The sequence below is a fragment of the Apus apus genome, chromosome 2 (genome assembly GCF_020740795.1).
Source record: "Apus apus isolate bApuApu2 chromosome 2, bApuApu2.pri.cur, whole genome shotgun sequence".
Taxonomy (NCBI): Eukaryota; Metazoa; Chordata; class Aves; order Apodiformes; family Apodidae; genus Apus; species Apus apus.
The window spans coordinates 41,685,987-41,713,530 of NC_067283.1; the positions used below are offsets into that span (position 1 = coordinate 41,685,987).

The 27,544-nt window shown below is 39.4% G+C and overlaps 1 protein-coding gene across 6 annotated transcripts in view; it reads left to right on the forward strand.

Annotated features, from left to right (window-relative positions):
* Nucleotides 1-27,544, forward strand: part of RBMS3 (RNA binding motif single stranded interacting protein 3) — a 448,136-nt gene that overhangs the window by 112,746 nt on the left and 307,846 nt on the right. For all 6 annotated transcript variants that reach the window (XM_051612906.1, XM_051612908.1, XM_051612907.1 and 3 more), the window contains exon 3: nt 8,774-8,832. In XM_051612906.1, coding sequence (XP_051468866.1) covers nt 8,774-8,832 — 59 coding nt within the window. The remainder of the gene's footprint in view (nt 1-8,773; nt 8,833-27,544) is intronic.

A 27,544-nucleotide genomic window follows, 5' to 3' on the forward strand; every position in this document is an offset into this window, starting at 1 on the left:
TTAAATTATCATTTTGAGTTCATGGTCTCTGGTGGTAGAGTTCTTGTTTTTTTCTGTAGTTCTTTTTCTTTTTAATTCCTTTTCTTAGCTGTTATTAGAGAGGTATCATCTGATTGAGACACACAGATATATATTTTTTACAATATGTTGCAGTTATAGAGTTCTTTTGAGAGTAAATTGTTTTAGTAAAATGTCAGAAAATCTGGCCAAACTGAATGTTCTGAGTTTCCTTGAATAATGAGGCTATTGTTAAATGATTGAATACTTCAGAGATTAATATCGTGGTATGCTGGCATGCTGGTTCATACCAACTGTAATTTAACAATGAATCCTCCATATGTAAGCAAGACTGTGAATGAGAAATCAGATACAAGACAGCACAGCATGCAAGAACATAAAAAGTAAATACATTCTAGATGCAGGAATGATATGTTGAGGGGGTTATTTCCAGAATATCTGAGATAATTGAGTTGCTGGATCTGAAGATCTGCTGAGCATCTTGCTGAAGAAAGATCTACTTAATTTTTTCTCCCAGTTCTGATGAACAATGTCTTTATAGTAGAAAATATTTGGTTTTGCATGTTTTGTTATTTTCTCCCACTCCCTTCTTTCAAAATTAGGATGTGCCTGGTATTATCATTTGTGACAGGCTACTGTAAACCACATCTCATTCTGTGAAGGAGTTCGGATCCCCAAGCTGTCTTCCAAATAATGCATCCTATCATTATACAGAAAATTTAGCAGTACTGCTGAGTGTCTGCAAACAAAAGTTGTGTTTTAGTTTTTTAAGACATCTGAATTCTTGCAAATATGGAATAATTAGCAGTTGAAGATTTAATGATGGCCCAGAAGAAGGACTGAAGTGTTCTGCATAAAATCGCAGTTATTAATTTGTGCATGAATTTCATTCTCCGTACTTAATTTAGCAACTGTAGAATATTTTGCTAATTATTTATTAACACTGGTTATTTGTCATGGCAGATCTATGATGGAAATACATAGCTTTGTATCAAAGCAAAAATATAAACATCAGAATTTTAATTTAAATGCAATATACAATAAACTAATGAAGTTTTAAATATTGTTAAATAGCTTCAATATTCAAATGTACAGATATGATATGAACATAATACATAGTACTAATTAAGAATAAGCAGTGTTTAGAATTAAAGCTTCAAAAAGAGAAAAGTGTCTGCTTTCAGCAAACTGGGGAAAAATCTAGTGTAAAATATCAGGCTTTTATGGGGAGCACCGCTTCAGTTAAGTGGCTTTTTATTTGGTCTTGGGTACCAGGAGTGTGACAAATCTGTAGCCTTATTATAAGTACTGTGAATAGGATTTGAGCTTGTACCTACTGAAGGCAGTAAAAATACTGCCTTTGATTTCTGCAAGTGTTGGATCAAACCACTTAATTTCATTTACATGCAGACAAAAAGAAAATATCTTTTTTTTCTTTTGTGCATTTTGGCAAGAAAAGGAACAAGACTACAGGAAAAACTACCTTTAAGCTACTAAACTGATATTGTTCTTATAGCTGTGAAAGTTCAAGTTCTTTATATTTCTTGAAATATAGTGGCTGTTTATATTTTGTTTACCTTAACTTCTGCTTTATCTGGCTTAATTTCCCAGGGACTGAAAAAAAAATTACAGTAAGTTTCCAGAGCCTGTACACTTTCATATGGGACTGTTTTTCTGGAGTTGAAAGGGAATATAATGTTTAAATAGATGAATGCAGAATAGGATGAATAGGAAATACAACTCTCTCTTTTAAAAAAAAAAAAAAATCTGTGTTGTCCTTTAAATACATGTTTAAAATGAATGTGAGATGCCTCTGTCATTTTAGTGAAGATGAAGGCAAGATGCCTTCCTGTGCTTTGATAGCAGAGTATTTTAGGGATGCTGGAAAGGAAAGATAGCATTTTAAGACTAGACGAGTTTTTTGTTTTAGGTGCTTCTATGCACATTTTAAGAGGTTTATTTACAGTATTCCCCACCCTAGGTTCTTGAAATTTTACAAGAAGCAAACTTCACTAAAACTACTGAATTTCCATTTTCTGCAATAAAAGAGCATCAAAGTAGCTAACACAGCTGCTTCAGGCCTGTATTGGAGTCCTGTGATTTGAGCTAAATGGTGTTTGCATCTTCTTTTGTAAAGCAGGATTTCTAAATATTATCTGTAAATACAGTGCAAAGTAAATGGCATGATCCATTATTGGAAATAGACTTTCTGGTTCTTTCCTCCTAATATGGAGCAGTTATTCAAGAAAATGGTATGATCTTGGGTCTTATTTGACTAAAGCAATAATAGTGTTTATAGACTCGTGCCTGTAATTATCTTATGTTTTCTGAGTGAAATTCCCTTCTGTGTGTATTTTGATGTCTGAAATTTGTGTGGCAGTGTATTATAGGAATAATGTCTCCAAGAAATAAGTTCCTTCTTTACTATAGGCCTTCTTAATATGGGCTTTTTTTTTCTCCTCAAATACATGGTTTTCCTAATAGAGTCTGCTTTAAGCAAAATAAACTCAGTTATGCTGTGTCTATATTAATTCACAAGAATAAAAGAGCCTCAGAGTTTCTTATCTAAATCCAATTATTGCTAGTCAAATTCATCCCAATACAAAAGTTCCCAAGATAAAAGCATATATTACCTAAATGCCCAGAAATGCAGACTGTTTTCAGTCCAGTGAATTGTGCTTTGAGCAATGCATGAGGCCTTGAGTGAACCCAAATGCTGGGGTTATAATTATTAAAATTTCAACTTAGGAATTACTTATTAAGTCCATTGGCTTAACTAAGCAAGGAAAAATTCTGTCTTCTACGGGTTACTTGAGTTTAAATCCCATGTTTCACGTTTATTAAAAACGTACAAGCAGTGACCAGAATTGGGCAAAAGCTGTGTTTTGTACATATCTGTGCATCTACTGCCTTTTAGGTGACGTGAGAGGATGAATGTAGCACTGAATCAGGTGAATGGTGAGACTCAGCTTGTCCGGTGTGATGGCTCTTTTGCATTACAGGACTAATTGCAGCCAGCCCAAAGGCTAGCTTGGAAGACAAAATAAGATGTACCTATCCCAGAGACTTTTGTTTTCTGTAATGCTGTGGAAAAGCTGGTCTGTGACCATAGTGGTCTTCCAGGAAATCCCTTGTTTGACCCAGCAGCTCTTGTCAGTGACTGTCCCTCAGGAGGCTTCACACCTTCATGCATTGCTGGCCAGCAGCAGGGTGGGTGGTGCCTGGTTCCTCTACATTTAACTTGTCCCCAGCTGATTCTCACTTCCTTTCTAACCCTGGTGGCCCACTTGCCCTCCCCTGCACCCCTGGCTTCCCGCAGGCAGAGGGAGAAATGTTTAAAATCCTTTGTGTGCCCTCAGACAGCAAATTCAGTGCCATTTGGGATCAGTGTAGGCACTGGGAAAGTGGTATCACTTGCAGCTGAAGTGGTTCCTTCAGGATCTATCTCCATTTTTACAGTGGTTACCAAATAACTTCCTAGAAATGACTGGGTTGAGCTTTGTCTACAGTATAAATGCTGATTGACTGCCTTCCTGTAAGCTCTTGAAAGGATCTGTTGGTACTTCAACTTTGATGTACATTAAGGGTTTATTCTGTATTGCTTGCATCTTTCCCAAGTCTGCTAAGTAGTTAGAAAATGTGGGGTGCAATGCATTGGGACTCTTGAGAGTGATTTTTTGACATAGCTCTGTAGCCAGGACTGAGCAGGGAGATTGTGCACAGAACTGTGAGGTATTCCCTTAATCCTACCCTCCATGTCACACTGTGTGTGTTACAGCTGTTTGTAAGTGAAGTGTTTATAAGTGACCTTTGTAATTTTAATAGTGAGTATGAGATGACTTGAAGAGTTTCCATGCAAAATGATACATACAAGAGAAGGTAAAAATGTTTATGTTTTTAAGAAGGTATTTCCAGCCCCACAGAATTTAAGAAGGACTGGGCTGGGTGAGACAGGAATTTGTTTTAGCAGCCATGGAGGCTCCTGACATTAAAGCAGAGATAACATGCAATGGTACTACTCTGCTGTCCTCTCCCCGCTTCTGGCAGTATGTGACTACCATGGCCACAACTGTGTCTTTGCTTTTAATTTTGTGACAGATTTCCAGCCTAGAAGCTGTCTGATAGGTTTTTGTAATGTTGTGCTCTGGGGGCATCAGCGTGGGCTGTTGCAATACGTTCTACAAGTTGCTCTCAGTTCTGGAGAAGAACCACCTTCTGCACCTTCTTATAATTTTCTTGGCAGTCCTTATGCATTATGAGAAACAATGAGGACAACTAGTCACCATCTCACTGCACGGGTCCTTCTTTAATGAGCTGAAGTCCTAGTCTGTTTGGTTGCTCTTGACATGGAAGCTCTTTCAAACGTCTGACCACCTGGTTTTAAATGCAAATTATTACATGGAAAAACATTAAAAGCGTACTTGAATATGAGTGATTAGTAGTATTTTTAAAAAAACATTTAAACATTGTGCTTACTCTGTATTTAGATAATGCTTCAGGAAGAAGGTAATGAAAAACAACATTTTGTATGTCTGGAAATCTTCTGAATAATGCTTTCAGTTCAGATGTTCAGTAGACATGTTCTTGAAGTAGCCATCTAACAGATTTATTACGTCTGTTCCCTTGAACATTGTGACGCAGTAGGTTAGCCTTAGTGATACAGTTGTCACGTTGAAGGGTTGGTAATAAGGCATTGAGATGAACTCAATTCCACAAATCTTTTTCAGAGCAGAATTTTTTATTCAAAGTCTTTCAAAGAATATCTCCATGCATTGTAAATTCAGGAGGAATTAACAGTGCTCATGTTTTCTCACAACAAACTATACCTGATATGTTTTTTTCATTCGTGGTATGAGTACCTTGTATAACAGGTGTGCAGGCTGTTGAATTTGATAGTAGTTTCAATTTAAATACAAGGAAGCAAGAGGCCAGCTCTTGTGATGCATTTTATCCTTATTTCTGTGGGCATTCCCATTGAAGAATACATTTTTGGTACTTCTGGGTCAATCCAATCACAATTAAAGTTTACACAAACAGAAAGCTAAACAACTGGAGAGGAGACATAATATCACTCTCCACACATGTAAGAAAGAACTATGACTATATATGTAGGAATAAAATATCTTCCTGATTTCATGCAGCATGCAAACTAAAGTTCTTCAACAGAACCAATGTTCTGATTACTGTAATATAATTACTTGAAATATTTAGGAAAACAGTGTCCAAATTAATTCCAATTACTTTCTTGTGATAGCGCTCAAGGTTTATAGCTGTGGATTAAATTGCCTGCATATGGCTAATTGCCTATAACAGTGTTTGTTATTGTGGTGCCTCTTACCACTCTGCTGTCAGTTTTTGCAAATATGAAGGTGCACATAACTTTACATGTGGGACAAAATCGCTTCTGAACTGAACAGAATTACTTCTGTGAGTAAAATCTCTAGTGTAACTAAGTGTTTGCAGGATCACAGTTTGCAGAAAAAAACTCTGGGAAATCTGTAATGAAAGCAGTGGAACCACAAATGCCTGTCTCTGCTGGCAGGAAATGTTAACTTTTAGCTCTCACATGACTTGGATGAAACAACATATCAATTCATTAGGAGTGGCTGGACTGAAATGGAGGCTGGGTGTTAGTTTTTGTTGGCGGAAGTTTAGGTAGCAGTTGTGTTTTATTTGAGGTTGTTGTGGGTTAGCCACTGAGTTTTGTTGAATTCTTTTTCCATATATCTGTCAGAGGCCCTTTACTATATGAGACAGGCATGTGTTTGCATGTTCTTCGTGTATTTGATTTTAAATCTAAATAAATTAAATAAATGAAGATGCACTGCATGGGCCAAATTTCCTGCTGGGTAAGTTGGCCCACTGAAAGCCATAAATCACACTGGCAGAGAATTTGCTTTCTTAAGATAACCGCTCTAGTGTCTTTGAGGCCAAAGTCAACTTCAGGTATTGCCATAAAGAATTATAAAATTAAGTGGAACATAAGTGAGTATAAAAGCCCTGATTCTGGAAACACCTGAGCTTAGAAAAGCTGTGCTCTCATGGTTAACATTAAATCTGTTACGTATGTGTTTGGAGTGGAGCCAGCTATGGCAAAATAGACCCACAACTACATGCCCACGGACACTTCACGGTCGAGTGTACAGTGGATTACACCTGCATTCAGAGCACAAAATCTTGCCTATCTACAGAGCCAGCAATAAAGGAATGTGTGTGGAGAGGCGGAAGGCTTGTACAGTTTTTATGGTCCCTAAAAGATGGGTACATTTGGACTCAACTTAGATTGTACAAACTGTTCATGCCTTTGGGTCGGTTTGCCTTCCTCCTAACTGGTTTCAGTCTGAAATAAAACCAAAGCAAAGCATATTTTTCCTTCCCAAAATGAAAGTAAAATGGAAACAAATGCTTTTGTGGGTTCTTAGGGAAAGGAAAAAAAGTGGAATGGAAAGTCTTGCTTTGAATTAGTCACAAAGACAGAGTAGAGCTGGAGAGACAGTAGCCTTTATCTGAAGCTGAGTTGTTACATTTCACACATAGTGTGGGAACTTGATCTGAGGATTTTGTGAGGCACAAAATTGCCTCAGATCTTCTTTGCTGGTTCCAAAGAGTATGTTTGGCTGGCTGTTCTGTGCTTTCCCATTGGTGCTGCTCCTCCTTCATGAGATATTTAAGTGTTTGCTGTTTTCAGTTCCAAACTGAAACCCAAAGGTCCGTTTTCTCCTCTGAGTGATGGTACAATTCCATTTTTGGCTGTCTTTTTTTTTGGTGTGTGTGTTATTTATTTATTTTATTTTATGGTTTACTGGGTGTGTTCACAGACTGGTAGGACAGAGAAGAGTATGGCCTTGAATATGTGGTAATGTGCTCTATCTGCTGTTATAGTCCTTTTCTGTGTAGTAGAAGATAAGAGTTTCCTCCTGAGGCAGAGAAGAGAATTGCTGCAAGGTTTTCCACATCTTGATTTCTGAAGTAGAATTCACTAACACCAAATTTATATTGCTGTTAATAAGAATTAACTGAGTAAAAATTGGTCTGCCATACATTTTGGTGGTTTATAATTGATGAACTGTTGGTTATTTTCCATTGGTGTTGCTTTGCCCTTTGAAGATAAAATTTTATTATAATCTTTTCTTGTAATACATCCTTCATTGATTGTAAAAGTTGTGTTCCGTGGAGAGGCTTCCTAATGTGTCATGTTTTTAGCCAATAAACAGGTGACGGATGCTAGCTCTCTGCTGTCCTCCCACTGCCCTCCAAGGGAAACATAAAAAGGGGAATAAGAGAGAGAGACTTTAAGGTTGGGATAAAAAAATACTAGATTAGGTTTAATGAAATAATAAATACTAAAAATTATAATGGTGAATTACATACAAATATGTAAATATGGAATCCACACTCAGTTCACAATTACTTCCTGGCCAGAAAAGTCCCAAACTGGACTCAGCAGCAGATAGAGATACCCCAGTCCAGGATCCCATTGACAGGCCACAAAAGCTGGTCCCACTCAGGGAGGCAGGAGGAGGTGAGCTGTCCTGGTGAATGCTGTTCTTCTCCATTGACATAACGGGATGCAGGAACACCAGCAGAGCACAGGGAGAGATGACAGACAGACAAACCCCACCCAGGCAGAGGGACCAGCAGAGGTTTCTCTGAGGAGCTGTTTTATCCTGAGTGCCATGGGCAGGAGCTCTGTGTCCATGTGGGTCGCCTGACCCAGCCTCTCCTCCCCACAGGCAGAGCGGCTGGGGGGCCTGGGGGTCCGTCAGTGCGGCCGCAGGGAGTGGTTGTCCTGCTGGTTGTCCTGCTGCTCCCAAACCAGGGCAAAATGAAAGCTTAGTCTTGTCAGAGTGCCAGTAATGCTTGTTTTAAAAAAAATATAGGAAAGGACATTTTAGAAGAACTTCTCTTCAGTGAAGCAGAGACCAAGATATATCGGTGACCTGAGAAATTAAAATGTTTTCCTTATTCTCCTGAAGTCTTGTATTTAGCCTTAAATGCCATCTTCTGTGATCTTTTACCAGTGATACTATTAAGTCTACGTTTTGACTCTTAACCTCTGAGAGGTAAAGAAAGATAACTATGTTATGGTCTAGTTGCCTAATGCAACAAGTTGCAGCTGCCTGAATTCCCTCTTCATCGTGCTAAGTCTATCAAATTGCAGTGCAGTGCCATGCTATCTAGGGGAGGCAATACTCAGAGCAGTATTAACATTCATCTTGGAAAGAGCTGGGAGGTGCACATAAACATCAAAGATTGTGTTTATCCAAACCAGAAGTTTTAGAGTGTATATTCACAGGCGTGGCACAACTGTGTTCACAATTGTGCATGTTTGCATGAAAAATTTACCAAAAAATCATGTATTTTTGTTAATCCTGGAGGAATCTAGTCCACCTGTATTAAAACAAATCATTTTTGCCAGATAAAAATGAAGAAAAAATAAATAAATAAGCAAACCTAATTAATTTAACCAAAGAAATGTCTTTACTAGTGCTGATATCCCAAAGTCCTTACTATAATGAGCATTTATGCTGGCAGTAGAGTGACCAGAGCTGGAGAGGTTCTGGCAAATGACCAGTGCTTTTTATGTGAATTCTAAAGGTGTTTGTTGAGCTACAGCGGCAGAAGGAACCTCTCCAGGAGTATAAAGCAAACATTTTTCAAGCACACTAGAGTATGTATTACATGAGTGCAAAAATAGATATGTTCATTATTAAAATATAATAAAATGTATTTCTATTTTTTTATTTCTCCATAGGTATGGGAAAATTGTGTCCACAAAGGCAATTCTTGACAAAAACACAAATCAGTGCAAAGGTACGTGCAGAATGTCCACCCTGTGAGTTCATTGTCTGTTTGAATGATTGACTGGTGGCTTGGCTGCCAGGTCTTTGGCTCCGACTGTGCAATCAACATAATGTACGGTATATTACAAACATATTTAATAATGCCAAAGCTTTGAGTTGTGTTTCCAGTAACATTGCTCATTAATTTTTTTCATTAACAAACAAAATGAAAATCACAAATCAGAACAAGTATCAAATTGCTTCAGCAGAAAAGTAAATTACCTTCTAACCACATAGTGCTGTCTGATTTGAATGATATCATCAGTGATGCAAATTGATTTCCTATATAAAAATGAGAAACCTATGGGAAAAGTTTCCCAAGCAAAACCTAAATTAGTTTTTCTATTTTTGTGAAGTCTTGCTACTGGAGGAAGAAAATATTATTTGACACATGTAGATCCACAAGTTGCAATACCAAGATATAAATAATTATTCCTTTTCCATTTTTATGGTTTTTGTTGGTGTTTTGTTGTGGTTTTTTTTCAGTATAAAAACTTTTTTTTTTTAATATGGCATGTTTAGTGTGTGTCTATAACTATGTTTGCCTAGGTATTTATTGACTAACATGTCTAGTAGTATCTCAGGACTAGAATTGTTAGTCATTTATCAGCCTAAGAGCCATCAAATCTTCAGGAGAGAAGCTGTGCTTTAAAATTACTCTGTAACTTTACTCTAGTGGTATATAAAGAATCCTTTTGGACTAATAGTATCTGTTAGAGTGGGTTATTTTGATAAGAAGCACATTCTGGACGACATTTCTGTATGAGTTAATAAAAAGGAAAAACACTGCAGTACAGGAATATCTCCTGAGTGGTCAGATAGGGTGTGAAGAGAAGCAGCAGAGAAGACATTTGGATACATTGTGAGAGGGGGCAAAATCCTGCCATCTGTACAGAAGATGTTCTTAAAGTTTCAATGTGTGTTTTCTTTCCATGAAGCACTTTTCAGGTAGACTTCTTACAATATCACTCTGTTTCTTTGAGTATCACACCAGGAACAAACCTGGTTTGGTTTTGGGTTTGTTTGTTTTAAATTGTATTTTGAAGGAATACCCTTGTGAGTAAACAGGTTAGGGCAAGAGCAGAAAGCCCTGGCAGGGTGGCTGGGGACACAGAGGTGAGTGCTATAGTTTCAGAGCTGGCAGGAGGTGGATGCTGGCTGCTGCATGGCTGGGAGGTTTGAGTTTTGGAGGTAGGGCACGGTGCAAAGAGCTATGGGGAGAGAGAGACTTTCAGCATGATGGAACTACAAAGAGGCTGAATGGATCAAATGGGCTCTGAACTGGTTTAAGAAGGAGGAAGAGTGCTGTGGTGGTATAGGAAGACCCTTGGGGTAGGAGTGCTTGGGTCTGGGCCTCTGGGGTAGGAAGGAGTTGGGGCTTAGGCCTAGAAGAGCTGAAAGGGCCTGAGCTGCTGATAAGAGGAGGGATGAGAAATAGGAAGTCTGTGATCAGGTAGGTTGGGGTTACCCTGGGGCCAGTCTTCACTGTCTAACACTCCAACTAAGTCCTTCTTTTGGGGATGGGGACATGTAGGTCCTTGTCCCCCTTCCCACTACTATGGAAGACTGTTCTCTCCTGTACCAACTTCATCCTTTTTTTTTTTTTTTTTTTTTTTTTTCTGGAATTTGCACATCTGGAGTGGCAACACGAATTAGGCAGATGGAGTTGGATGTGAACTGGGCTGTATATTGAGTAATGAGGTGGAGACCATTATTTCTCTCCACTGATTTTGATTGTCTGAGACCACTGTAGCCAGTGTAGGTATTTCAGCTGGGTACCTAAAGGTTGGCGGAAGGGATCTGAGAGAAGCATGCTCAATGAGAGCTCTTAACTTCTTCTTTTGTTTTTAATGCATGTTTGACTGGTAACCTCTCCACAAATGTGGTACCATGTGATCAGAATTTCCTTCTTTTCCTATTCCCAGCAGTAAACAAGGAAAGGAATGGGCTTTTTTATAGAACACAAGATGTGAACTGAAAAGATTGAGAAAGAAAAACATCTGGGTTTGGTGTTCTTTATGTTGTAGTTAGCTTTGAGATTATTGTAGTAGGAGCCATGTAACAGTGAGTTGGAATTTTATAAAAGTTTGCTTTCACGCTGTTGTATTATACTGTAGGACAGAGATATTTATTTGTATTTTCAAGGATGGATATTTAAGACAGAAGTGCTGCCATTAAAAGATTGTACACATAATTGAATTTATTAACAGTATGCTTAGTGGCATAGAAAGAACAGACTTTTGCTGCTTTAATTGCTGGGTACAATTTCCTTCCTCTTTGGTAAGGTTGCCAAAAAAAAAAAAAAAAGAAAAAGAGAAAATTAAAAACCTTCCCCAGAATCAGTGGTGGAAGGGAAATCAAGAGGTCAGCTGGTCCATTCCTCTGCCTCTAGGCAAGAGCAGCTCTAACCCACCATTGTGGGGTGATTCTCTATCCTCTGTACAAAGGCCTCCAGCAGTGGAGGTTCCTGGAGCTCCTCAGGCAATCTGTGATAGTGCTCCCGCTCCTCACTATAATGAAGTGTTTCCTAATGTCTAACCCAAATCTCACTTTCTGCAATTTAAGCCTATTGCTTCTTTTTTAATCCCCAGTGGATGTACAGAACAGTTAATTTTTTTCTCTTTGCAACAAACATATGTATTTGAAGACTGCTATGCATCTGGCATATCTTTTTATTAGACTAAACACTAGTCCTTTCACTTTTTTGTTAAAGGCAAATTGTTTTAAGTTTCTGATTAAATTGCACTTTGCTGATCTCTCTCTAATTAGCTCACATCTTACTTGAAGACTGAAGAGCAAGGATGTCAGACAGCCTAAATTTCACTATCTTCTCTAGTATGGAAAGGTTATTTAATTTGTCTTCTCTGTGATCACGTGACTTTCTTCTTTGTAGGTATATATCTATGTAAATAACTATGTATATTTAAAGGGTATCTATATTTCTGAGGCACAGGGAGTTGCATGAGAAAACAGCACTGATTTATACTAAGAGATTCTCTGTAGCCCCCGGTTCTGTTATTCTTTTCTCCAGCACTGCTGCCAGCCAGGCATTCCTTATTGTGTGCTCTGCTCTACGTTGTTGATTATTCCCTCCTAAGGCTAGTGCTTTTCATTTGTCTGTTTTGAATTTTATCTTTTATTTTTTTTTCCTGGGTACTTCTTAACTTGCTAAGGTTATTCTGAAATTGTAAGTCTTCAGAATGCTTGCAGCATTTACCTCTTCAGTATCCTCTTCACAGTTAGTAAATTATTTCTCTAACCCACTGGACAAGATAATTTGGAAAACCCTGAATAATAACAGACCTGGGGAAGACTTGGAGGAAACCCTCACAGTATACCAGGCAGTGCAACAGTGAACCATTGAGAACTTTTTTTTAAATCTGCTAATCAGTTCAGCACCTACACCACAGCAGTTTTAGCTAGACTTTCTGCTCAGGTTATGAGAGACAAGCAAGGTTTAACCAAAATACATAGTACTTACCTATCTGTAAAACTAGTTGCCTACTTCTAGATGGAAGTATGATGTGACGCCATTTGTTCTTACTAATTCCATGCTGCATGGTACTAATCACCTGTTACCTGTGAGGTTCTGTGAATGGATTTATATGACTGCTGTAAGATTTTTTTAGAAGTTGAAACTGTGTTAAAAGTGTCTCTAATTCACTGGGACCTGCATCTATTCCTTTTTAAAAAGAGGAAACCCACAAAACCAAACAGCAGAAACCACCAAGCATGTAGTTTGATTCTTTCTAGTCTTGGGGATCTTGTGCACCTTCTGCTAAGTATGAGATATCCTGTTAAATGAAAACATCATTCTGCGATGTTCATACATTGTGGTTGGATAGCTTGTATTCAAGGAGATGATAGAAGTTGTTATTGTGTGATGGGAGTTTTCAAAATCTATTTTACTATAATTTTTTTGTTGAAGAAGATACAGAGTAGAGCCAAAACTGGAAAATAGTTAATATAGCAAGGAAATTATTTCAAATGCTCCATGTGTCCATGTGCAGATCTACTAAAATAGTCTACTGCATAGCAAGAACTGCTAGGTTTCTCCTTGAAAAACTGAAGAAAACACTGCAATGGACTTTTAAGTCATTCTCAGCTATTCCTCAGACTTGTAAAAAGACACCTACTACATTCCTGTCATGCTAAGGAATAGTGTTATCTGAGGATTTCTCCCTGGTATGAATTAAGCAGTTTGGTCTAAAATAATAATAATATCATGTATGGAGTTCATATCATATCAGGGAGTTCACTAGGGAAACCTTTTGATGTAACTTCTCATTTTCAGATTGCTCTTTGTTGGTGGCATAACTGCTTAGTGGGGCAGAGGAGAAGCAGCAACCACCCTGTAATAGAACAATATATAAAACAAAATAAGCACAGTCATGACAAACTGGCTAGAAATCACTGAACAAAGCAGTGAACAATCGCATATGGAGAATAATGAAAGACAGACACATGATTCATTCATATGTTCAAGCACAAAACCCCTAATGAACAAGTCGGAGAGTTTTGGCTGCTTTTGCTTTTTCCCTCTCCCTCCCCTCTTTCCCTCTCTCCCTTGCACATTTCCCTTCTGGGCCTACTGTATTTGCTAATAAATTAGCAAAAAGTAGGGAAAATAAAATAAAAGAAACCATTCAAGAGAAGCGTTAATCTGAAACGCATACACTCTTCTCTTTCCAGCCCTCACCCCCCGCCCTCTCCAGACTGGCTTGCCTTTGATAGACCTACGTGCTTAGAGCTGAGGGAATGAGTAATGGTTGTTTCACAGTACAGTTTCCATACCTCATAGCAATGGAATACAGAACAGTTAATCTGCCAAATACACAAGCCCATTTCTTAGAGTATGAATTACTGTCATCTGCATGTGCCCTTGCAGACACTTTAATTGCATGCATGCAGATTTACTTCCTGCTTTAATCAGGAACTCATGATTTTGAGCATTTCGCTAGGACCTTAGAAGATGAACATGGGAGAATGACTAAAAGTCCAAAATCCCACCTGTGGGATTTTTTTAATAAATAAAACCTATGAATCACAGTAATGTTTAGGAGACAAACACTTCCACTGCATATCCTTCACTTTATGTATATTTTTTCAAACCATGCGTGACTTGATTTGTTGAATAGCAGTGTTTTTCTCAGGAGAGAAATATGCCTAACATGATGAGAAGAACTGTAGAGACTCTATTTATAATTTTAATATTTCATTGTGGCATTTTTCTTGTTGAGAAATGCTGGCAATGATCTATTCATTTTTAAAATAAAAAAAAAACTAGGGATGCAGATATGCAGTCATTAGGACTGTGGTGGATTTATGGTAAAAAAATGCCACTAGGTGATCAGTGTTAACCTGCCATATATCACATACAATTTTATTTTTCCAGTTGCCTTGCTGGTTTTTGACTGGACTTGCCCTTGTGGCCAAGAAGGCCAACGGCATCCTGGGGTGCATTAGAAAGGGTGTGGTTAGTAGGTCAAGAGAGGTTCTCCTACCTCTTTATTCTGCATTGGTGAGGCCGCATCTGGAGTATTGTGTCCAGTTCTGGGCCCCTCAGTTCAAGAAGGACAGGGATCTGCTTGAGAGAGTCCAGTGCAGAGCTACAAAGATGATTAAGGGAGTAGAACATCTCCCTTATGAGGAGAGGCTGAGGGAGCTGGGTCTCTTTAGCTTGGAGAAAAGGAGACTGAGGGGTGACCTCATTAATGTTTACAAATACGTAAGGGGTGAGTGTCAGGGAGATGGAGTTAGGCTTTTCTCAGTGATGACCAGTGATAGGACAAGGGGTAATGGGTGTAAATTGGAGCATAGGAGGTTCAAGGTGAATATACGAAAAAAATTTTTTACTGTGAGAGTGACAGAGCACTGGAACAGGCTGCCCAGGGAGGTTGTGGAGTCTCCTTCACTGGAGACATTCAAAACCCACCTGGATGCGTTCTTGTGTGATGTGCTCTAGGTGACCCTGCTCTAGCAGGGGGGGTTGGACTAGATGATCTTTCGAGGTCCCTTCCAACCCCTAAGATTCTATGATTCTATGATTCTGTGGACTTAAAATTTACCATGACCTGTTGTATAAATTGAGAGTTTATTTGTGTAACAAAACCTGGATAACTGGAGGCTTACTAAAGTGTTGGAGATAATTGGAATGGCATGATAAAGTGCTTCTTCACATCTCCCAAAAGGAGTCTGATCTGCCTTGTGTCAGTGATACTACTCATCTACTTAAGTTCAACAGCGTCCTTAAGTACCCTAATGTATTGGAGCTTAATGAGCAGGAGGCTTCTGCTCTGGTATTCTGATAAACAAAGCTTATAAGCATATAATAGGTGTACCTTGGTGTGTATGTTAGACAAAGTACTTTAATAATTTAAAATCTTAGAAAGTAATTTTTTTGCACATATTCAATGAATACTAAAGGTTATTTGTGTTTGCATGAAATTATGCATTTTCACTTTATATTTATTAATTCCCATTCCTGTTATACTTGAGGTGGCACAATTTGGTTGTGACTAGCAACATGAACCAAGGCTATATAAAATAATAAGCTAGTGAAGAAAGAGCTAAGCTGCATAGAAAGCTATTTAGTTAATAAATTTTATTTATTGGGAATAAGCTCAAATTGCAATAACTGTGCTGTGTTATTTATGATTCTCAGAATTGCCATTTTGAGAGAGAAAAAAATATCCAGCCAAGTAGGTCTGTGCCTGATCACAGACTGTAAACTGTTCACACTAGGAGGGCATGCACAGCATGCTTTAAGGGGAAATGGATCTTGTAGAAAGTAAATAATTTGTAAACCAGACTTATTTAATTTTTGAATCTCTAGACTTTTGCAAAAAATAAATCAATCGTATTTTTGATGTCAGGATAGAGAATAGATGTAGTGATTTTTTTTGTGCATTTTGTTATTTGCATTTTGGTTTTTGTTTTTTTGTTTTTTATCCATTCCAAAGTTTTATGTAATTATTGGCATGATGGCTCACAAGTTATGACAAGTGTAGCAATATGGAATATTTTAATTCATCAGGTTGTCTGACACTGAGGCATTTGTGAAGGCTGAATAGATGCTGAGTGTGAGTAGGTGCTTAGCAAGTTTTATGTATGACTCTGCTGATCCAACTCAGTGTGAACCTGTAGCAAGCCCAATTACTCTGGCCCTGGATCTCTTGAACAGAGAGCAAACTGTGCTGAGCTGTGCCAGTTTTCTGTTAACAAGCCAGCTGATAAACCCAGAACTCCAGAGTTAGCCATCCTACATTTTTTGATAACAAGAGATACATTGAAACATCATGTAGTTAGTTTAAAATTTCTAAGTGTTTGAAGGGCTTTTTAAGATTTTTTCTTTTTTTTTCTTCAGTTTCACTAGTATATTTTTAAGTAAATGTTGAGATTTTTTTTTCTGTTTACATTTAAAAAGTGATATTTCTACGTAACAAAATGAGACTAGAAGCTAAGTCTTTAGGAAACATGCCTAAAGGAAATATCTCAGCACCTTAAATGCAAGGCATACATTAAAATAAAATTAAAAGAATTGCCAATTAGAAACCATAAGGTTGTTCACTCTCCAGTGATGTCTTCTAAGTTCACACCGCACCTTATCAAATGAGAGCTTGTTTGATCTGCAGGCTCATGAGCTATGATGCTTTATAAATTTGACTATTTCAAGAAGTTACTAGGTACTAAATGGAGGAAAAAAAAAGTGCATGTGTATTTAAATATATATATATATGTAACTGTTCACTTGAACTTAGAGATGACGTGTTTTCAGATTTTTAGGTAACATAATGAAGCAATGGCACTCAGTGGGAGCATGTGATGCCGTTGGGTGAAATATTTTCTTGGCACCCATTGGCCAGGAAGATGGCTGGCAGGCGTTGTACGTGTCTTGGCAAGTGTACCAGTGTTTTGTAAAATCTTGCTTTAGCTTGGAGGTATAGATTCTCCTATTTGTGTGTTTTTGAATGTTTTCCACATCTGCTGTGGTGAAATAGGAAAGGGTTTGATGATTTGTGCTGAGCTAGTCACCATAGCTGGAGCGTGCCAGCATTGGCTGCTGCCCTACCGTGGTGAGGACTCTGAGACATACCTGCCTCCATGTCTGCAAGATGTTGCTGCACCTTAGCAAACATTATTGACTGCATCTAAACAGTGCTCTGTCTCAAGCAAGTCATCTAAAAATTGCTTACTGAGTTTAAAGCCAGGTCCTCTACAGAGGAAACTCCTTTCTAATTAGTTCCCCAGACACTTTCTTAAACAGCTTCTTTGCAATTAAGGAAAATATTTCCTGGGTCATTATCTTTTCATAAATGAACTCATGGCCTAGCAAATACTTTCTGTAAGGACACCCGAGATACTCAGGTTTTCTGTGACAAATCTAATCTGTGATTATTCTTAATTTACTGCTTACAAAATTTGCAGGCCCATATCACTGGCAAATAATTGGTTTAGCTTTGTCTCCTGCCAGGGAAATAAAAAAGTAGAATTTCCATTTATACACAGAGATTAATGTTTTGATTCATTGATCTGTATAAAATTTTGCCAATAGCTTGGCACATGTTTGAAGGGTATTTTGGGACTGAGTAACGTTAGTAGGCTCTTAGTGGTCTCAACAGACTCGGAAATACCTATTTCGTATCACAGAAGTGAGCAGAAGAGAATTTTTTTTCTCTTTGAACATTAGCTCATACTCAGCTTTGTTGAAAGCTTACTTGCAATACATTTGCTTTTTTAATGGTCTTGCAGAATCACTTTGCTTAAACTTTTTTCTCTGATGCCATGATGTAGCACCTCATGTATTGATAGTCTGTTTGGCTTCTGCTTTCATGAAGGCAGATGATTGCTCCTGAAAGCAGTGGTAACTCTGCTGAGAAGTTGGGTTCTCAGAAGTCTCAAGACCTTCAGCGCAGCAGCAGGACAGTGCATGGCTCCTTGGTTTGGCTAGAGCCAACTTCGTTGCATGCTCTCAGAATATACAGCATAAACAAAACTAATGTGTACTTGATATAGTGGCAATTTGATAATAAACAAAATGAACAAATTCCTATTGAACATGGGTATTCAACAGAAACCATTCTGAATTAGATCTGTTAATTATAGCTTAACTTCACTTCTGCAGTATGCCAGTAATCAGAGAAGTCTCTGTTTGCATTTTCCCCTATTAGTGCACGTTCCTGGCTTTTGTTTAGAAGATTAGAATTCTCTTACCGAAGTGAATTAAGTAAATGTTCTCTTTCCTGCTAGATAATATACCCACTAATAGTCTGTGCCATCATTTTTATTCGGTCTGAGTTTCTGCTGCCTGTCTGGAGCTGGCATAGGTTTGCTATAGCAGGAATGGATGTGCAAAACAGGGCAGAATTAGTAACTTTTTGGCAATAATGATGTAGCTCTCTCAACACTGAACAAAAAACCTTCCTAGACCAGTTCTGGGGAAGGAAATTATCATCATTATTATTACTGTATCTCTTTAGGTTATGGTAGCCATACAGCAGTAAAGCTCTAGGTGCTAATCAATGGAATGTGAAACAATTGCACTGTACAAAAAAATAATTAAAAACCAGCCTTGTCCTATGGACTTCACGGCCCAGGGCTTTGAAGAAGACCAGTATCCACTATTAATCTTATATACTTTGATTAAGTGCATGACTTTGAATGGAGTTAAATACCATCTTTATAAATACTCAGTTCCCCAACAAAGAAAACCTCAAACCAGTCTTTCAGCTCTCTTGAGAATAGTCATGCATTTGGATAGCATTTAGTGAGTTTTTCTCAACTCAGAATGTTTTGAGGAGAGCTAAATTTATATATGAGAAAAGGAGGAGGCCATCTTAGGGGTGGTAGAAACAGCTCTCCTACTTGGTGAAATAGTTTTTGTCTGAGTGGTCTTTCTCAGGATGAATGATTGGCCCATGCTTTCTTCCATTAGATGGCAGTGGTGTGATATGTGGTTTCTCTGGACCCCCTAATAAAAAGATTGATTAAAAAATTACAAATGGATCAATTTTCCTTTCTTTTAAAAAACCATCCTTAGTTTGCTTTATATTTTCAGAGTCTCCAACTTTCAATTTTTTATTCATGTTGAATTTTACAACTTATTGGCCAGTTTCAAGCAACTGTGCCAGAAGACCAAGTCTTTCAAATACAATTTCCAGAAAATGGGCAACTACGTGGAGTGGAGACTTGCTGCTTCCACAGAAGGAAATGAAAGGATGGGTTTAATTTTACTTGACCTGAAGTAACCAGAGCAACTGACCAATTGCTCATCTGTGGTGGAGCCACAGCTCATGCTGGGTTTACTTTAAAAGGAATTTGGGAGGGAGGTAAAGGTATTGGAGGGGAAGGTGGAAGAACAGTAAGGAATGCTTGGAGTGGGGGAATTTGAGTTACTGCAGCAAGTTTTAGCGTCACGGTTGGGAGGGGACATGGACACAGACAAAAAAATTGTGTCTCAAATGCATAAGACACCAGCCTTGTTCACTTCATTGCTTGTAGAAAATTCTGTTTTATTCTAAAGAAAGAAGAAAACCACAAATATTTTTTTTTACTATTTTTTTCTCTGATCTCTATAAAGAACTTTCAGGCAGATGCCCTTGTTTCTTGAGGTATTAGTCGTAATGTTGTTGTTTATTAACTTATTAAATATGGAGCAGTAAACACCATTTATTTTTAAATGAATTAAAATGGACTTGTTGCCCTTCATGGCTTTTTATTAATTGAATATTTTTGCTAAGCTGTCTGCTTGCAGATCAAAGGTTGCAGCCAGGAGATGGGGGTCAATGGGACCTCCATTTAAATGCATGTTATCTCTACATTAATTGCCTGCATATTTAACCAACCAAGCATGTCATTCTGCAGAAAGTAAAGGCTTTTGTGGTCAACCTTTAATCATGAAACAGCATGGAAAAATCTGAGTGACCCGGATTGCCTGAGGTATCTTGGTTGCTCTTGTCAGTCACTTCAGCTCACAGTAAATTGCAGGGTAAATTCTTCATAATTGATGGAATTTATGTTTTAAAAAAGCCCCAAGACTGAGGAAAAATCAGTGTTCAAAATTTTAGTATTTATTTTTTATTTATTGCACATGATCTTAGTAGTTATTTCCTTACTAATAAAACTAGATTTTATTGCTAGTATAGAAGAGAAGAAAGTTACAGAACAAACATTAAATATGCTTTGAGTTTTGGAGAGGGATACATATTTATCACGGGTGAATGTGAGTTCTTGCATCAAAAATAACTGCATACCTGCTGTTTGGCGTGCTCTGCTTTCTTGGGCAGTTACTGTAGAAGTGTTAAAATAGTTACACTTAAAGGAGAGAGGTGTAGACCATGCAGCAAATCCTTCTGAAGCTGCTAGGATTAATAAGTCTCTGGTTTGTGACTCTGCTGTGTTTTTTCTAGTGTCTATAATGATATTGAGTTTTTGGAACTTAAGGTATTTGAGATTCCTACCTCTGTCAAATTTCTTTGAATAGCGTCAGTTGGTTCAGAAGTTATGGGGAAGGAGGAGCTGCCAAGGAAATATATGTATAAATTTCTGCAGTGTATTCTTTGCCTTTCTGTTTACTACTTCTGAAATTATTCTTAGAATTCAATTTGCCTTTTTGAGCAAATATGGAACTGACATTTCTATGGACAGTTCAAAGGACATAATTTTATAATGTAAAACTGGAATTGTTTTCTCCCATGTGCATCACTACTATTATTTGTATTTAATTTATTCTGCTGGTTTATTAGCCAGTTGCTTAGTTTAATAAGGTCCTTCTGCAGTTCTTCACAGCTGCCTCCCCCTGTTTTTTCTCCAGAATAATCTTGCCACCTCACTAATGAGCCTCTTCTCATCATTTAGAAACAGGTTTTGCAGTATGGGTTGCGGCAAAGCTCCATGTGGAAGTCCATTGGTTCTGTTCCCCTGTTGTAAGAAAGGCCATGACCTCTGCCCTCTGTTTTTATCTTTTAACCAATTGTTTATCCAAGAACTTTCCCTCTTAAGCCATGGCTGCTTAGTTTCCTAAGAAATCTTTTGTGGGGGCCTTGTCAAATGCCTTTCAGAGATCCAAGCAGACTATATTAGCCAGACCACCCTTATCCACAGGCTTGTTGACCTTTTCAAAGAACTCCAATAGGTCTGTGAGGCAAAACTACAAAAGCCAGGTTAAGTCTTTCCACATATTGTATTTTCATTGATTTTACTCTGTTTCTGTAATTTCTGGTAATTTGACGTGAGGTTTACAGACCTGTAGCTACTTCGATCTTGCCTGGGATCTTTTCAGAATACTGCTGCCAAATGTGCCACCTCCTGGTCCTTAGGTATGAAGCTAGTTCTAGAAAAGAAGCTGCACACTGCTTATTGACGTGTGTAGTCAGCTATTGCATCCTGGAACTCTTTTCAAGCAGGGAGTGTGAACACCATCTGTTGTTGTAATTTGTTAGTGTTCACTTTTGTCAATTTGTCCCATAACCTCCTCTGTGGTCATTTCAAATTAAGAGTTGCATCTGTTCTTCTGGGCTTCCTAAACAGCTGCTCTCTGAAACAGCACCTAAATATGTGATCTTTGCATTATATCCCATTTTGCCCAATCTGTGTAGGGATAATCAAGGTCCCCTATGAGCATTCCGCTCGCTTTCTGCCCTTACTGCTTTTCTGCATCTTCCTCTGCCCAAGACTGCTGGTGTTGCTATCCTGGTGGGGAAGTCTGGAGCAGAGGTAGCTCTCCAGGAATGCAGAATTCCTGTCCTTCATGTTTAGGGCTAAGATTTAAGTTCTTGCAGGCTCTGTGTTGCTTGCTGCTGTGTTTAGCCTGATCATTTCTCTACCACAGCCTATGGTGTCTGTGCCATGCATGTTTTATCTTAGTGTTCAGTGGCCTGCTCTTTGCCTCACATTCACAGTCTTTCTAATACGAGTGGTTCCTTACTGTAGTATGTTTTCCAGTTCACTCATCTTATTTATTAGGTTTAAAACATTTAGGGAGCTGCTAATTTTGCATTTGCATTGTTGGCACCATATTTGAATGACTCTGTAGTTACATTCCATCCTGGTATGTCCACTTATGTTCTCTGGCCTGTTATTTTATTTGCAAGAGGGATAGATCTGTTGGCCACCCAGTGGTTTTCTCCAAGGTTACCAACTCCTCCATCTGTTTGTCTGATGAGGGAGACTGCCATCAATTCAGCCTACCCCTTCCTTCTGGTTAGCTCCAAGTTCTAGAGGGGCACTTTCAGTGCCAGAAGATGCAAAGTCAGCTGCTCTCAGTGGGGAAGATCCAGCACTGGCTCACAGCCTGCTTCACCACCTGAATGCTGCCTTGAGCTGGCAGCTGCCCTAATGGACTTGGGCCTGCTGTATGACACTGCTGAAATATCCTCTGTGAACATTTCCCTTAGCAGGATCTGGCTTGATTGCTTGGATTGGTGTCCCTGAAGGTTCAGCTGCTGAATTTCTGTCTCATCCAGTCCCTCCCATTTTGCTGTACTGCTGTCAGAAGCCAGCTGAAGACTGTAAATTGTCTGCACAGCACATTCAGGCATGCAGCTCTCTTATGGGGAAGACATAGAAATTATAGTTGGCATAGTAAATTGGGTAAATACCACCTTAATTTCTTCACCCTATTTCATAGTGCTGTTCCTTCAGCTGCTTTCTATCCAGGTAGCCTGTTTGATGTCCCCTTTTGTTGCCATCTTAAGGACAAAACCTAGAGTTGTCTTCTTCCATGCAAACTCATGTTCCTATGGTCTCAGCATAGTTCTTGGAAACACTGGAACTCTCCTCCTTTAAAAGAGTATAGAGAGGAATTGGTAGGGAATGAAAGAAAGAAAACATAAGAAAACATTTACAAAACAAAAAAAAGAATTAAAAAAAATAGGAAGAGTGTCTATGAAGAAATAACTGTCTTATATTAGGTGGGGAGAAAAAATGTGTGCACAGGGATGGCCATGATTAAATTACAGGTGAAACATGGGTTCCTCAGGGGTCGGTACTGGGACCGGTGTTGTTCAATATCTTCATCAACGACCTGGATGAGGGCACAGAATGTACCCTCAGCAAGTTTGCTGATGACACCAAGCTGGGAGGAGTGGCTGACACACCAGAAGGCTGTGCTGCCATTCAGAGAGACTTAGACAGGCTGGAGACTTGGGCGGGGAAAAACCTGATGAAGTTTAACAAGAGCAAGTGTAGAGTTTTGCATTTGGGGAAGAAAAACGCCATGCACCAGTACAGGTTGGGGGCTGACCTGCTGGAGAGCAGTGTAGGTGAAAGGGACCTGGGGGTCATGGTAGACAGGAGGATGACCATGAGCCAGCAGTGTGCCCTTGTGGCCAAGAAGGCCAATGGCATCCTGGGGTGCATTAGAAAGGGTGTGGTTAGTCGGTCAAGAGAGGTTCTCCTCCCCCTCTATTCTGCATTGGTGAGGCCACATCTGGAATATTGTGTCCAGTTCTGGGCCCCTCAGTTCAAGAAGGACAGGGAAGTGCTTGAAAGAGTCCAGCGCAGAGCCACAAGGATGATTAAGGGAGTGGAACATCTCCCTTATGAGGAAAGGCTGAGGGAGCTGGGTCTCTTTAGTTTGGAGAAAAGGAGACTGAGGGGGGACCTCATCAATGTTTACAAATATGTAAAGGGTGAGTGTCAAGACAATGGAGTTAAGCTTTTTTCGGTGATGACCAGTGATAGGACAAGGAGTAATGGATACAAGTTGGAGCATAGGAGGTTTAAGATGAATATCAGGAAAAATTTTTTTACTGTAAGAGTGACAGAGCACTGGAACAGGCTGCCCAGAGAGGTTGTGGAGTCTCCTTCGCTGGAGACATTCAAAACCCGCCTGGACGCCTTCCTGTGTGATGTACTCTAGGTGACCCTGCTCTGGCAGGGGGGTTGGACTAGATGATCTTTCGAGGTCCCTTCCAACCCCTAGGATTCTATGATTCTATGATTCCTCAGAAATGAGAGTTTATGACTACCAGAGTAGCAAAGTTTTTGTGCAGGAGGTGGAGCAAGCTCAGTTTTTATGGTGTAAGTTGTGGCATGAGGCTACTTGAAAGTTGGGTGACGGTTTGATGACCAACACATGCACTCCTTTTGTAGAGTTCTCCCAATGTTTTGAGTTTGGAGCCAGGCAAGTGTGTTCAGATGTAGCTTTTTAGTGCGTAATTTCATTCAACTGCTACAGTAATCTAAATAGTTGCACCTTCATGATCAGCACTGGGAAGGGAGCAGGGAGACATATTCTTTTTAGGGCTGCCTTCCATGGGGCTATTGCTTATGTGGGGAGCTGGGCTCTGCTGGACACCAGCTTGGAGCTTTTGGGGCTGGGGTACTCTCTAGTGTGCTCTGCTGGCCTTTTAAACAAGCCTGTCCCTGGAGGGTGCCTTCTGATGCAGGTCCTGTCTCTCAGACCAGCAATCCCTCCTGCCCTTAACCAGTCTGACCGACAGCATTGGGGTGCATGGGTGCATGTGTCCAGCGAGGAGGAGGCAGAGGAATGAAATGTGGCTGCGTTGGTTCATCTGCCTGCGAACTGTGTTTGTATCTTTGCCAGTGTGAGACCTTGGAAATGTCTGTAGGATTACACATTAAAGAAAATAAAATAATTCCAAGATGGGTTTTGTCAAATTAACCTGTGAAAGCCCAGCAAGGTGAGCATACGGTGTTTTGGGAGTGAGGATAAGGCAGAGTAACGGCTATGAAATGCTCCCCTATTATTTTAACTGAAAGTCAAGACTATCTTTCAGTCATTTTATATTAATAAGGCTTAGATGAAAATGGGATTTTCAGATTATGATTTTAAAGCCCTGTGTTCCCACTGTGTTTTAGGGAAGAGCGGAAGCACGTGTTGCCCACAGGACTAAGTGAAACCAGAAATTTCATTTCAGTTTAGACAGTATTTACTGACACTCTGCTCCTAGGTTTGACATTCTTGGAAGGGAGAAGTGGAATGGAAAAGAGGAGAAACTTTCCAGTCTACTTTTGGTTTGAATTTACATATAACTTAAAAAAAGAATGAAAAAAAAAAACCAAAAGGAAAAAATACCATTGTAATTCCAGTGTTCGTCCACTTCAACCTCAGAAACCCTAGCTGTTCTGTAAACCTCCCACAGGCCTTTCCTTCTATGTTCTACATCAAAGTCTTTGCTTTGTTACTTTATCATGGTAAATAAGGATTTAAATGGAGATAACTTTGCATGATGTTTGGATTGGCATATAGGTAGTGTACTCCTTTATTTAATTTACATATTTGTTTTATAAATTAGGTAGCTACCTGCATTCCTTTAGAAAATGGTAATAAGATCTTTTATCTCCTCTCTAGTAGAAGTGCACACTGTAGATTGCAGATCTAGTCTGTGCTGTTCAAGGCACTCTAAGAAAATCTCTGAGTTAAGGTGAAGATGACCTTAAATTTCAAGACCTCAGTTGCCCCATACAGAGCAGTGTTATCAAGGAGCTTGTGATCTACCTGCCTGCCTAGAGAGATAATATTTGTATAAATGTGTTGAATCATTTTATTAGAAATTAAAGTATCAGACCATCTCGTATAAAACCTTGCATCATTCTAATGCAGGAATTGACTATTTTGAGCTTTTAGATGCAAGTTATACAAGCCACAATTAATAAATAATAGCTAAAAAGGTAAACTTTCCTAGAAAGAGCAATTTAATTATCAATCACAAGATCGGCATTGACATTTGAAGTTGACAGTAGGGTTCAACTCATTAACGTTTCCATTTTGCATGTGTCCTTTACTCTGCCTTCTGAATATTCTGAATATAGAAGGGGCCACCTTAGAATATGTACACTTAGCATCAGATGTGTGCTGAAGCACAGTCCTGTGGAAGACTTTTAGTTTCCCTAAAATCAATCTCCTTCATAAAACATTTGTCAGCTGTGATGAAACCTTGAGCTTCAAAGTTCATTTTAGGACACGTGTTGCGTAAGCTCATTATTACAGGGCCCAGAAGTGCTGCCATTTATACTGAGCCCTACCTCTCAGTATTTAGTTTTCTAGTACTGTTAGAAATATCACAGGCTTGAGTATGTATCTGAAAAGCTTTGTCTCTCTTTTGTGGTGATATAACGGTAGTGTTCCTTGGTCTGATGTGCTTGGAATGAATTTGGTCCCTACAGCTAGGTTGCACGTCAAAACTGTTATCTCCATTATTTCAGTGAAACTCTGAGTACATATTTAAGATGGGTAGCCTCAAGGAGTAGATCTAGCAGTCACTTGAAGAGGACGTTACATGCCTGGCATTTATGTTGACTGGCCTGCATGCCTGTTTTAAACATCCTATTTGGATGCTTTGGATCGCTTTTCAGATTTGTGGCTAAGTCCTCAAATATTTGTCAACTTCTCTTGAAAGGGAGATGCGGATGTGCAATGCATTATGCTTACATGTCTTGAAAACTATGATACCTTCTGGAAAACAATGCATTGCTCCTTTTGATAAATGCTTACTTGTTCTGCTTGCACTACTATGCCTGAAGCTGTACGTGGTTCACTCCCTGTGATTCATAGAATCATAGAATCATAGAATCCTAGGGGTTGGAAGGGACCTCGAAAGATCATCTAGTCCAACCCCCCCTGCCAGAACAGGGTCACCTAGAGTACATCACATAGGAATGCATCCAGGTGGGTTTTGAATGTCTCCAGTGAAGGAGACTCCACAACCTCCCTGGGCAGCCTGTTCCAGTGCTCTGTCACTCTTACAGTAGAAAAAGTTTTTCGGATATTCACCTTGAACCTCCTATGCTCCAATTTCCACCCATTACCCCTTGTCCTATCACTGGTCATCACTGAGAAGAGCCTAACTCCATCTCCCTGACACTCACCCCTTACATATTTGTAAACATTGATGAGGTCACCCCTCAGTCTCCTTTTCTCCAAGCTAAAGAGACCCAGCTCCCTCAACCTCTCCTCATAAGGGAGATGTTCCACTCCCTTCATCATCTTAGTAGCTCTGCACTGGACTCTTTCCAGCAGTTGCCTGTCCTTCTTGAACTGAGGGGCCCAGAACTGGACACAATACTCCAGATGCGGCCTCACCAATGCAGAATAGAGGGGGAGGAGAACCTCTCTTGACCGACTAACCACACCCTTTCTAATGCACCCCAGGATGCCATTGGCCTTCTTGGCCACAAGGGCACATTGCTGGCTCATGGTCATCCTCCTGTCTACCATGACCCCCAGGTCTCTTTCACCTACACTACTCTCCAGCAGGTCAGCCCCCAACCTATACTGGGACATCGTGTTGTTCTTCCCCAAATGCAAATCTCTACACTTCCCCTTGTTGAATTTCATCATGTTTCTCCCCGCCCAAGTCTCCAGCCTGTCTAAGTCTCTCTGAATGGCAGCACAGCCTTCTGGTGTGTCAGCCGCTCCTCCCAGCTTAGTGTCATCAGCAAACTTGCTGAGGGTACATTCTATACCCTCATCCAGGTCGTTGATGAAGATGTTGAACAACACCGGTCCCAGTACCGACCCCTGAGGGACTCCACTAGTCACAGGCCTCCAACTAGATTCTGCCCCATTGACTACAACTCTGACTCCTTCCCATCAACCAGTTCCTAATCCACCTCACTACCTGATCACCAAACCCATACCTGATCAACTTATCTACAAGGATGCTGTGGGAGACGGTGTCAAATGCCTTACTGAAATCAAGGTATACCACATCTACCGC